This window comes from Ammodytes marinus (genome assembly GCF_949987685.1).
Source record: "Ammodytes marinus genome assembly, chromosome: 23".
In the NCBI taxonomy this organism is placed as follows: domain Eukaryota; kingdom Metazoa; phylum Chordata; class Actinopteri; order Uranoscopiformes; family Ammodytidae; genus Ammodytes; species Ammodytes marinus.
The window spans coordinates 13,127,409-13,140,496 of record NC_137227.1 but is presented as its reverse complement, the minus strand read 5'-3'; the positions used below and the strand labels follow the sequence as shown (position 1 = coordinate 13,140,496).

General features: G+C 38.5%; 1 protein-coding gene across 1 annotated transcript in view; it reads left to right on the top strand.

The window, feature by feature from the left end:
• The window catches only part of pcxb (pyruvate carboxylase b), a 282,158-nt gene that overhangs the window by 140,637 nt on the left and 128,433 nt on the right, over positions 1-13,088 (top strand). Inside the window, exon 12 of the mRNA XM_080052016.1 lies at positions 8,705-8,887. Within this exon, the coding sequence (XP_079908142.1) occupies positions 8,705-8,887 (183 nt within the window). The remainder of the gene's footprint in view (positions 1-8,704; positions 8,888-13,088) is intronic.

The following is a 13,088-nucleotide window of genomic DNA, read 5'->3' as shown; positions in this document are numbered from 1 at the left end:
ATACAATTAGAAGCAATGCATGGTAATATATTCTTTAGTATTAATTAATTGTCTGAATTTTATTTGACACTTTCTTGGACAGCGAATGAACAGGTCGGTCCGATAGTGGGTCTGGACATCCACCTAAAAAAAAAAAAATAAATAAAAAAATTCCTCGTTCTCTTCATGCTATTAAAATTGCCTTGACTTGAAAATTTCTTGACTTTCCGTTCAGAAAGACACTTCACAGTATCTTTTTTTTTGGAGCAATTCATAATTTCCTAGCTGTAATTGTGGCTCAAGGTGCTTGAAACGGCAAACCCAGACCAGATTTTAATTTGACATGCATCCTAGTCAAGTGAGAAAGCAATACACCCAGTTTTGGAGGACACGAGTTAATCAATTTAGGACATGACCAGAATCCAGTTTACTGTCAAACATTTCCTTGGGAGTTAACCCACTTACGCATTTAGCCATGAAAGGAAAAAGTAGGAAGAGGCTTTTGAGACATTGAGTCACTAAAACTAGTGACCAAGTTCCAACAGTTTGTGTCAATTTATTAAAAGTGAGATTTTATATCTATTTGTCTTTGACCTCCTCAGACTTCAGTGTGCCAAGACCCAAAACTGTTTTTGTAGGAAAACTGAAATCTAATGCTGTTCTTATTAGCTGTGAGGTTGTGATTATTGGCCTCATCCATATTATAAAAAAGTGATTGCACAACAGCTTACGGTTTTCATAAATGCAATTTTAAATCATTAGTTTTGAGCATTTGGTTTTTCATGCCAAATACAATTACAAACAAACTTTATTCTTTCCTGCTCCACTTCTGTCCTCCCACTTCTCCCTCAGCTCTCTTCTCACCTACAACCGTTCTCCCTGCCTTAAGTCATCCACACTTTGCTACTTCAAACTTTAACGTGACATTTATATTTTCATCTCTGTGTTTTATTCAGTTTTCCCTTTATTACTCTTATGAATGAATGAGGCCTGTTGGGTCTGTGAACTGGGAATACAAAGCAAAGTGGTTTGGAAAAAATACTTGTCGTGGAGAGCTTTTAGTGTTATTACAGACTCAAGCTGACTGTGAAATCTGGTTTTAGGTCCACTTAAGGAGCTTGACGATTTGGTTTATTACCATGCTACAGCTCCTAAATGGGCTTAAAAAGTAACACGGATCTTGTTCTGGTGGAAGCAACTCTCTCCAAGTAATTTTTTTTGCACCTTAATAATAAGCTAGCAACAATGTACTAAAGCATTTAAGAAAGACATTTTCATTGTACAACAAACTGTGAAGTTTGCCAAGGTAGGAAGTTATTTATCATCTAAACATTCACTGATATTTCCAGACTTAAATCTTCCAGTGAAACTGAGCTTGAAAGATGTATTCAGGCTCTGTGAGACTTAAAAATAAATTAGAGCGGACACTGTATCGTATCCACAGAACCTAATATGATACGTGATATGAATGTTAAGACTTTCTGGCATAAGAGTCCCGAAGGAACCAAAGACAAGTAGGTCAATTAAGATAGTCGCCCACCAACCGAGTTCAAATTTTTGTTGGGAGCTGGGAAGTAGCTGGGGTAAAGGGGGGGAAGTCTACATTTTGTGTTTCAAACACAACCTACAAATCCTACCAACAATACCTTTTGATAATAAGGTTCAAAGAACAACCCTCTTCAGAGTGTTCAAGCTTCAGTCAGCATACTAAGTTAACTACTCGTTGGTGAATGCATTGAGGAGCTAATTATAACCTTTATTCAAACGGGGGAAGGAAATTGAGAGCTAGCTATTTAACAAGGTCACCCTGCTTACTACCTTAAGAGCTGTGAAGAAAGCTATTTCACTTAGTTAATCTTGAAAGGAGATAGTTGTCAAAACAGCCCTTTTTTATACAGTACAATTAAATTGTTCTCTTTTTTGCCAAAGCAAAATGGCAAGTGTGATTTTTATCTCCACTATCAATCGCATAGCGCTGCGACAAATGCACATGCCTTTCTTTTATTATTTACTTCAATTCACAGGTCTAGTCATTTCCTGGGTTAACACCTTTTTATTCATAGCAATGATACCAAATAGTCCAACATGTGTGGACATCATAATAACACTTTCTTTTTTCTGAAAAAAATACTTATGACTTGTAAGGCAGCATATCAGATCCTGACTTATTATAGACGTGTAGACAGCAGCAGTGTGTGTGTGTGTTAGTAAGTTTGCAGGAAAATAAGGTTCCAAATCAGTGCGTGTATTTGTCACCAAGTCCATTTGCATACCTTTGTACTTATATTATTAGTATGTATGACTATCCAGAGAGAGAAAGAGCTAAGGCCGATAGTGTGAGAGAAGAAAGTGGAATTTTCTTGTTAGACATCGCCCCGGGGCTGAAAGAAGCTGACACCATGACTTCAATTATTAACACAGTACTTGGCTTTTCCTTCAAATGTGCTTGTACAGTAACCCCCTCTCTTCTCTCTATCTGGCTGCATGATCTTTTAGTGGTACTGCTTGGGTTTGAGTCCCAGTTATGTTAGAGATAAAGGGAGTTTTTTGTCTATATGGGGTATAAATAAGAATACATTTGAGCTTAAAGACTCATTGTTCAGAGGATGAGACAGGCGGAGCTTGAGGAGAAATATGTGTGTATAGATAGATATAGATTTATAGATGTGTGTATATGGAAATGCTTTCACACAAGCTTAATGGAAAAAAAGTGAGCAGAAATTGGGAATTCTCTCATAAAGTACATCAAATGAGATTCTGTTTAACTATTCATCTTGCAGGACAGTGAGAGCCCCCGTGGAATAAATGTTCTGTGTTTTTTATTTGTCTTTCCCTACAAAACAACCTTCATCTCAATGGTTCCGATAACCGAAGCTCCACTTTGCTAGCTTTATGGTTTCCAGAGCGACTACGTATTCCATGTATGTGTGTGTATGTATATATATATATATATATATATATCCGGGTATGCTCCCCCGGAAGAAAATGTTGTACCTTTTAAATGTTAAATGCATCAATCTGGTGTACTTTGAGGAACACTATTCCTATATAAATGGTGATTAAGATGGAGTTTAACACACTTATCAATGGTTAATGAATAAATAATTTTCTATGATACACATTTGAGCCATCAAAAAAATGAAGCAAAGGTGGTGGTTACCTGTGGTTCAAAAGAGTGAACACAAGCGCCCTTTTGTTTTATTAGATTGTTGAATTACTAGTACTCAAATAACTGTGACTACAATCACGAAGGATAGCTCACAATTTTCTTTCCAGCAGAGGGTGCTCAAAGAGCGCAGAATGAATTGTGATGGAAAAATTGCAGAAAATAGCTACTTATGAATACAGTCACAGCGCGTGTTGACACTGCAGGGGGAGGGGCTGATTGACTCGGGGAGATTGAAGCCTCGATCCCTCAAGCGGCGCTTTGATAATACGTCCATGATTGAAGGAAATATTGTTTCTTGAGATCACAGCGCGAATCACACGTTAAAGATTTTTATGCGGAAATGCTATTGTTTCCAAGTGAAACTTGCGCATTGCAAATGACATGTATACATGTATATTTTTAAATAGTAAAATATATATCAAAAAAAAAAAAAAAAAAATGAAAGTGAAAGTGTGGCGGGGCAAAGTGAAAGTGTGGCGGGGCAAAATGAAAGTGTGGCGGCCCGCCACGGAATGATACATTAGTGCAGGGGTGGCCAACCAGTCAGAGACAAAGAGCCACATTTTTTACTGTGTTACTGCAAAGAGCCACATCGTACACACGGGTACACACAGTGGCGATTCCAGGAAATTTTGACTGGGGGTGGCCAAGGTGGGCCACAGAGTTAGAGTGGGGTGGCCATCGCACACCTGAATGAATAGCATGTGATGTGCTGTACAACCAATTCAAAGATGATTTATAATCCCAAATGCCCAAATCATGTTAGTATCCATTGTAATGTTTGTCAGAAAACTAAACCCCTGAAGGGGGGTCTGGGGGCATCCCCCCCCAGAAGATTTTTTTGTGTTTTTAACATGTAATCTAAGCATTCTGGTGCATTCTGGCGAAGATAATAAAGGAAAAAGTCAATATTTATTTCAGCTCAGATGAATAGTAAAATTAGCAAGACAACATAACTTGCTAGCAGCCAGATGCCTAACAACTGCACAGAGGGACGGATGACCACTAGCTTTTGACCAAATATCTTGCTAAAAAAATAAACCTTTATTTATGAAAGTCTGCCCTTGCTAAGAACATGTTACACTCGCTAACTACAAACTTTAATTTTTTTATTCAGATTTCAAAAATCTGCTGGGACACGTGCCTATACACGTGCATGGGTGGCACGCATGTCACAAGCACACTTATGCTGTTTTCAAGACCTTTGCTGACCAGAGACCAGTTCTAGTGGCCACAGTCCGACCATTAATTTAGTAATTGAAAATTGCAAACTGATCTCATATCAGTGGATTGGAGTGTTTGTGTGATGAACTTGGCAACTACCTATCAAAAAAAGTTAAGAAAGAAAAAAAAATACATATCATCTCTGAACTAGGATACATATCAGGAAAAAAATGTAATTAAAAAAATAAAATAAAAATAAAAAATAACATTTGAACTGGGGGGGGGGGGGGGGGGGGCACTGGAGTGGCCAGTAAGATTTCAGGGGGGGGGGGGGGCGTTTTTATTTTCGCGGGGAGCTTGCACATGCATGCACAAGCATTATTTATTAATAAAAAAAAAATAAAAAAAACAGGGGGCCCCACACTAGGACTTGAAACGGGCCCCCAGATCGTTAAGGCCGCCCCTGTGATAATTACAGGACTGAACTAAAGACGACAGGGCAGTCATTTTCAACAATGAACATTGTGTGCACTGCCTCACACACAAACTCTCAGTTCAACCAAGTCCACAAACAAAAATATAACAATTTAAAATAGCGTTTTTCTCTTACTATGCATGTTGCTTTGTGGGACTTACTTTTAGCATGGAGAGAGCTGAAGTGGCGCTGAAGATTTGAAGCCTTGAAATGCGCAAATGACACTTGGCATATAAGGCAGAATGGCCTGCCATAACGTTCAACAAAAAATATGAACTCTCCCACTCTGTTTCGGAGCGAACTTGACTCAAATAGTTTACTCACGGAAAACCTCCCTCCAAGCTGAGCGGGCAGTTTTATGTTGCGTCCGCACCAAACGTTTGCGAACGTTATGTTGCGTCCTCAATTAAACATTTGCGAACAGGCACATAGGGCTTACACATTAATAAAAAAAAAATGAAATAATAGACAACATGTAAAACGAACGTAAGAGCCGCATGAAACGTTTGCGAACATGCACACACATAGGCCCACACAAAAAAAAAAGTATAAAAAAAAAAAAAAATTATTATCACATAATTTGATATGAACTGAAGAGCCGCACGAAGCTGGGCAAAGAGCCGCATGCGGCTCGCGAGCCGCGGGTTGGCCACCCCTGCATTAGTGGGAAACACTGTATATATATATATATAGCAAAATGTGTTCTGTGTGGCTGTTTGTGTGTGCACAATTTATAAATGTATTTATGTCAGCCTGCCAATTGCTTTCCAATGCATCTGAAGCATGTATATTCATCTAAATGTATTGACTATATTGTTTCTTTGCCTTGATCCAGTTCACTGAGACTCCGCAATCACTGTAGTCTTACAGGATACTTGGTTGTGTTTAGAGATGTTCCTATCAGGCCTTAAAAAACTGATGATTTGATTCTATTATATTGTTTACTTTACCAGGTTCTACTGAGGATTGTCTTTATTCACAAACATCGCTTGTTTAAAATAAAACTATTAAATATTTTTGAATTGCAAGCCCTCTACTGTTTTGTAGCCGGGAATAAGTGGCCATGCAAAAATGAACTGTTCAAAATCTGATTGTGGCACACTCGCTTACACTGGATTTACACATTTATGATCCATAAAATAACCCCTCTTTTTTTTTTTGTGGTAGTTTCTGTTAGACCGGTACTTTGTAGGATATAATCAATACACAAATACCGAGAGAATCTCAAGCACAATCACCCTGTGGGTCATTTACAGAAACAGTCTCAAGGCCAATACAGATTGGTACAAAATCATTGGACACATCCGTAGTTGGTGTGACAGCTCCCAGATGTGAAGCTGTCCAAGAGGCTGTTGGGTGGCCCTTGTTGTTTCAAAGACTTTACTGCAAGACGACAACAAAGGCCAGGATATCGGGTAACAGAAGTGCCTTAAAGCTAGACACTGATCCTTTTATCACTTCAAGTGTTTCTTTGTAGCCAAATGTCTGGACTGCGTTATTAGTCAGTGAGATGTTGCTGAAAATAGCCTTGGTGCTCAGTCTGTGGCTGTGGATGGTGTTTAACCGTATACTACCAAGCCTTGGGGTAATAGCAGTTTGGTATTAAATGACAACGTGAAAGAAAACCCGGCAGCCATCGGACACAGTCTTTCAGTCACTTTAACACAGCAGTCAACACTAACTGCTACACAAGTCTTGTGTGTGTATGCTTGGCCTGCAGCATTAAGAGTAACAGAACACAATTTAAAAATATGGTTTGTCCACTGTTCGGAAAGTTTATTGACCAAAGAGGAGGAGTACACAGTGTAGATTCTCCCTGGGGGACTTGTACAGAGGATGTTTGGCAACTGCTTCAAAACTATAGTAGAAACAAGGGGTCACATAGCTGGCAAGATATGGCTTATCAAAAGCACAGATAGATGTTCCTTCCATTAAGGTTTACAAAATATATTTTGTGGGCAACAGAGAAAACAACCAGAAAGGAGAAATCGACTTATTTTGTCTTTGGGGAGTCATTATTTTGCTGCTTATATATTGTCTATAAAACTGTCTGGTAATCATACAGACAATACGTCATTACTTTGAATGATGTGAGGAAAAAAAGCCCTCCTCCAGGGATTGAGGTTGTATTTAAGACCTGCTATTTGGAACAATTGTTCCCACACTTAACTGAGTCGGTCAGTATTAACTTGAATATGATTTATCCTTAGAAAAAACATTTCTCATAAACACAGCTGTTGTAGCTCTTTGAAAGATACTTTTCGATAGCACAACAGCAATTTTTTTAAAAAATTTGAAAAAATGAAACCTTCTTTTGTTGAAGTTAAAGCAAATGTATTCTATGCAAATCAGCTTGCAGATTTGGTCACATTCAAATCAGAAAGTATGAAATCCACCTTAGTGACACTTGAATTGCTGATGACCAGCCTCAAGCCTTTAAAATCAAAGCGGACTGCCGGGTTTTATGAAAATCACAGCCAGGACATAAGGGCTTTGAAACGGCATACTGCAAAGATGTAGAGGCAGAGTGCGTGGGCGGCAATACTCGTGACAATTTCCTCTGCTTCAAAATCTCAGACATTAACTGCTTTATGTAGGCAGTCTCCACCAACTTGGCCTCCATTTTATGTTGGAAAGGCCATACTGGTGGTATTACTATTAAATCCCATTGGAAAAATGCACTGAGATTCACAACAGTCATTTTCAGCTTTTTGTTAAGATATATTGATGAGTAAATTCTAACAGCAATTTAAGATCTAAAGCGCCTCTGCTTTTACGCTACAACTTGTTGACTGATGGTGTGTGTGTTTGTTTGTTTGTTTGTTACTGTTTCCTGCTTAAGCAAGTTCCTATTAATGGGTTCTGTAGTATGAAATGGCTTTACAGCAGCCTGATTATTGGTGGTCCATTTAATATGGCTGCTATAGCTTAAGCCATTTGTCGTCATGCAAAAATACTGTAAAACATTTTTGCTAACACGCTTTATGGAGGTAATTAAACATTATTTCAATCGTTTTAAGCCATTGGAGATGAACAAAAGTGTTCTGAAGAATGTGGGCAAAATCAGCCCAGATAAAACAATGAGATATAAAGAGCAAAATGGTAATTTAAAGAATATTGTTGGTCTTAAATGTTGGCGGTGCTGCCCATCTTCAGTGTCTTCAAATATTACCGGCATATCATCAGTGTGGCACAGCATTGTTATAATTTCTACTCCTCTTCCAGCCCTCAAGGGGCTCCATATGTTGTAGTGTTGGATAGTCCTCACTCTCTTCTTCACATCTCCTCTCCTGCCAAGGGGTTTGGAACAGCCCAGCCTCTTGTTTCTAACTCATCTCATGCTTGTTTTCTCCCCTCTTATCTCCTCATTTTGTTCTTCTTGTAAGTGCTCCAAGTGCAGGTTAATTTACATTGTAGGTACCTCACCAATATGATGCTTTGCAGTTCTTTTTCATCCACATTACAATCCACTAACTAGCTACTTACAAATGCAGTCAACAAACAAGAAAGAATAATCCTGCATAACTGCACTGAAATGATTAACTGACAATGTCAAGGCCATTTGACTATATTTTGCATATGTTTATGTATATCTTTTTGCCTGCCAAGTTTTTTTATGTTTTCTGTACTGGGTTGTAAGAAAGACTATGCAGGTCCAGTGTTGGATTTTTCTTTTTTTGCCAACTACAACATAATCCACTAGTTCCACGGGAATACTACATGCTTGATATATTATCTACACAACTCTGCTTCCAAATGATATTTACGTGATGTTGATTTATACATTTTAATTAGAATTTCCGGATTCTCTTCAGAAAATAAAATAGGAATTTATTCACATGTCAAATTAACAGTTGTTTAATATATTTTTTTGTCATAAAGTCCTTCACTCTTGTCTCTTTTCTCGTCTCTGCCAGGTCTTCCGTAGCGGTGAAGGCATGGGGATCCGTCTGGACAGTGCCTCGGCTTTCCAGGGTGCTATCATTTCACCACACTATGACTCCCTTCTGGTCAAAGTCATTGCCAGTGGGAAAGATCTCAACACAGCTGCTGCCAAGATGAGCCGCGCCTTGGCCGAGTTCAGAGTGCGAGGGGTCAAGGTAGGACATTCGGCCATGTGTGCTTGACGTTGCTGGTGCTTTGTGTGCACCTCATTCCTGCTTTTATTTTTCCGTTTCCTGTGGGGGAAATGATGACCTTTTGCGCAGAAGGAAAACCCAAGTGGCGCTTGAGTATTCTTCAATACTTCTGACATCTCTGTGACCCATCTATATGTTCTATATTACTCTTTAGTTGTGTGGTTTCAGACAGATACATCTAATTTAAGGGAGATATTGCTAAACTTATCTGCAGGTGCAAGTGGTTGTTTACAGCAGTGGTGTCAGCAAAAGCAGCGCTAAGAGACTTAGAAGATGGAGGTAATTAAAAATAATGAGCAGCATGTTTTGTTCATATACCAGTCATATATCAAAAATGCTTGTTTCTAACATTGCTTATTTAATAAATTCATGTGTTGATTTATGCCATTATTAGTTGTACTCGATAACAAAGCTGCACAGAAACTGCACTGTACAAAGATCAGAGTTGGCATCTTTGGCGTACCTTTAAGATTTAAAACGCCTTGTAAACACGATAATGATGTGGCACAAATGCTTAAACAGCCAAATGGAAGTTACAATGTTAAAAAAAAACTCTGCTGAGGAATTGTAGTCATTACCACTTTGAATAATACTTAACCAGATGGCTGACACTTGGTTTGAATCCCGTTTCAGGTGTATACTGTTTGTAATCCAAAACACTTTTTGTCAAAATCAGCAAATATCTACTCACCATGAGCTACCTGTCTACTGTGTGTCCGCTGAAAAAAGTCTGGTGTTTATAAACAGCCGAGGCTCCGAAAATGGCTGTGTTTACAAAGAGGCTAGTGTGACAGTCTCTCTCAGCCCATTGGGGATGATATGATTATCATTTAGATATCTGCTTTCTACTCATTTTTTATACACGTAATGTGCACATCTGAAGCTATAATTTGAACCCTGCAATGAACAACTTGGTATCTGGATGTGAGCAGGGAGCTCACATGTGCTGTATTATTGCTGTATACAATTAAAAAGTATTCACTTTCTAGGTTTAGCAAGATTAGTCAAATATTAAGGTACGAAGGTTGAGAGTTGACAAAGCAATTCAATTAGTATTTTCACACTGTTATTCAAGTAATTGTTTTGAAGTATCTAAGGGAAGGGTAAAACATTAGATCGCTTTTTATTGAATTTGTATACATTTGCTCTGCTGTATCACGGTCAATTAGGAAGGAACTGAAAATTCTATCGGTTCAGCCAAAGTTACTCCTGTCTGTTTTGAATTGGTCTTGAGGTGAAATTGCAAGTCAAACTGGTCTTCTGAACTCTAATATCTTCATGTTGGAGTGCACTTTACCAACTGTCAGCACAGATTTAATAGGTTAATTGTCCGTTCTGATAGTGTTAGAAACTGTTTGATTAATTCAAGGCTCAATGGGCTTTTTGACACTGTCCTTTGTCCTTGCTGCTTTGGGCCATGTAAACACACAATGGGAAGTCAACCTTATTAACCTTTGCTACAATAGCTGCAATGGAACTGTTACTTTGAAAAGACACTAACTGTTTCTCAGTGTATAAAAATGGGATTTTTGTTTTCTTTTAGTCAGGACAGAACAGCCAATCAGGACATTGTTTGCTGCAAAAAGACTGTGCCCATGCGCTCATCAGACTTTTTCTATTCTGCACCAGCAAACTAGCACAAAAGCTGTGTACTGCAATGACATCTGAAGAGAACAGTATATTGAGGCAAAGCACAACTGACAACTGTTAAAAGATCTTGAATTGAACGTGTTTCTCTTTAGACTGTTGGTGACAGACTGGACCTATGGCAGCCCAGAAGGCTGATAATGAAATTATTAATCGCCAGTTTGAAACAAAAAAACATTATATGCTATAATATACATTGGGAGCTCATGTTTTTCAATTTCACCAGCTAGTTAACTGCACAGTTAACAGTTATTAATTTAAGTTAGCTTATATCTTGTGTGTAAATGACATATATGGCTGGCTATCACCAGAGACCTATCACCTATGAGAATGTACTCATGTGGCAAAGGTGACCAGTGAATAAGTGTTCAAGAAAAAGAATTGTTTGTTAGCAGCAGCCTTGGACATTGTTGCTTGTACTGTGTTGGAATATCACAAGTAAGAAGCCAGAGCGTTGGCAACACATCTTAATAATACTTTGGTCTGCTCAAGGAGATATGACAGTGAAGGCTAAAATCCTTGTCCAAACCCTTTTTTCTCTTTTCCCCGTTGAAAGAATTGTGGCAGCAGTAACTCTGCTAGACTACACTATGTTTTTCTGATCATTCTGTGAGTTTCATGGCTCGTATAGTCATGGTAGTTTGTCAGAATCTAAAGTACAATATAACCTTTACATTTAAGTGAATAACCAGAATTACCAACCAAAGTCACTTTGTTGACACTTGCTGCTGTCTCCTGTTGTGTAGAATTATTTTTGGCATTTCAGAAAGCTCTGTTTATCTCCTGCTGCAGTATATGTGTGTGTGGATCAGCATTTTTGTATATTGTGCCCATTTCTTAGTGTGTTTGCACCAATGATTAGCCATGTGTGTTGAGCAGTAAAATATCACACATTCAGAAGCCAAAATAGAGAGAGTGGGGGAGAGTGATGGACAGCAAAGTGACGACATGAGGAAGGAGGTCAAAAATAGATGGACAGAGGAGCACGGGGAAAACAGCTGAAGGGCAATCAAGATTGAGAGACCATTACGTCAAATCACAACTAAGGTGGTATGGCCTGTAAAGGCTGGTACACCTGTGGCTTTCCTGTTTGTGCCTGTAAGGAACATTGCTTGAATTTTGAAGTGTTAGAATAAAAGTCGGCCTTATTTCCCATGGGGGAAGAAGAGGCATAAGTAAGTAAGTAAGAATAAATGTCAGTTTTTAGCATTTTTTATAGTGAAAAAGCAAACAAATCAGGAGTCAGACCGTTTACTGTCGATTCCTGGACTTTTGTGTATGTGACAAAGACAGGTTTTTGGAGGATAGAGGAATAAAAAAAAACAGAGAAAGAGATGGCAAAAGAGAACAGGAACATTTCAATCAAATTGATGCTACAACTGGTGAAATCAAATCAGAAATAGAGAAATGGTCTGTGTGGATGTGGGTTTCGTGTATGAGACACTTTTGGTTGTTTCTTTAGAAGTCATTTTGCGGCACCAGGGGCTTCACTTCAGGCAATGTGATATCATTGCTGTTCACCATTTGTGTGTGTGTGAGAGTCCTGTCTAGAGAGGCTCTTTGAAGAATCTTTGTAATGCTCAGCTTCGTTATAGCCTACCAGATCACAGGCTAGTCTTAAATCCATTTTAAGATCATGGCACACTTGTCCTTCTGTACTTTTCTTCATTTTGATAATTTCTTAATTTTAAGATATTTTTCTTCTAAACTTGTATTTTACAGGATTATACAAGATTTAGATGGATTTAGTCCATCGGTGGCTTAAGATAGAGATTATCTCATTTTAATGGAGGAAGTTGTTGCATTTTTTCCCTTGCCAGATGGATCAAATGTCTTTATTTAGTTTTTTTTGTATTCCTCTGTGCCTTACTTGTTACGCTCCAGTTGTTTCACACTTAATATAAATACACACACATACAGAGGTTTCATTAGTTAGCGCTGTACACATCACCACCCATTCTGTGGCATGAGTGATCAATGTTCTTGCGTCATACATGGAGGACCTGTCTTCACGCCGTGCTGCTGCTTCAGCGTCTTCTCGACTTAAACCGATCATTTACAAAACTAATGACGGAAAAGTGATTGTGGAAGATGAACTACTGAACTTTCTTGTGGTTAAAATGAGAACCTTAAGCCACGATGAGATTGTTTTGCTGGTGACAAGTACTTTTACTTCCGAACGGATTGACGCCGCCAAGAAGGCTTTGTTTGAGGTGTGCCCTGACACTTCTCAGCGCTGTACTGCCTTCAAAGGCCAACAGAAAGACACTAATAACGTTAAACTGTGCATGAAAGTGCTAAACGAGTGTGGGGAGGATATCCCGAGATTTGTGTCCTACACTGCTTGGCAGAATGCAACAAATAAACAAAGAGATGTGCTGCATGAAAAGTATAATATATATAATTATAGGCCAATTGCCCTTGCCAGTACCCTGTCTAAGATGCTGGAAAAAAATATTTTAAATAGGATGAAAATGTATGTATTAACTACAATCAATTTGGATTCAAGAGAAAA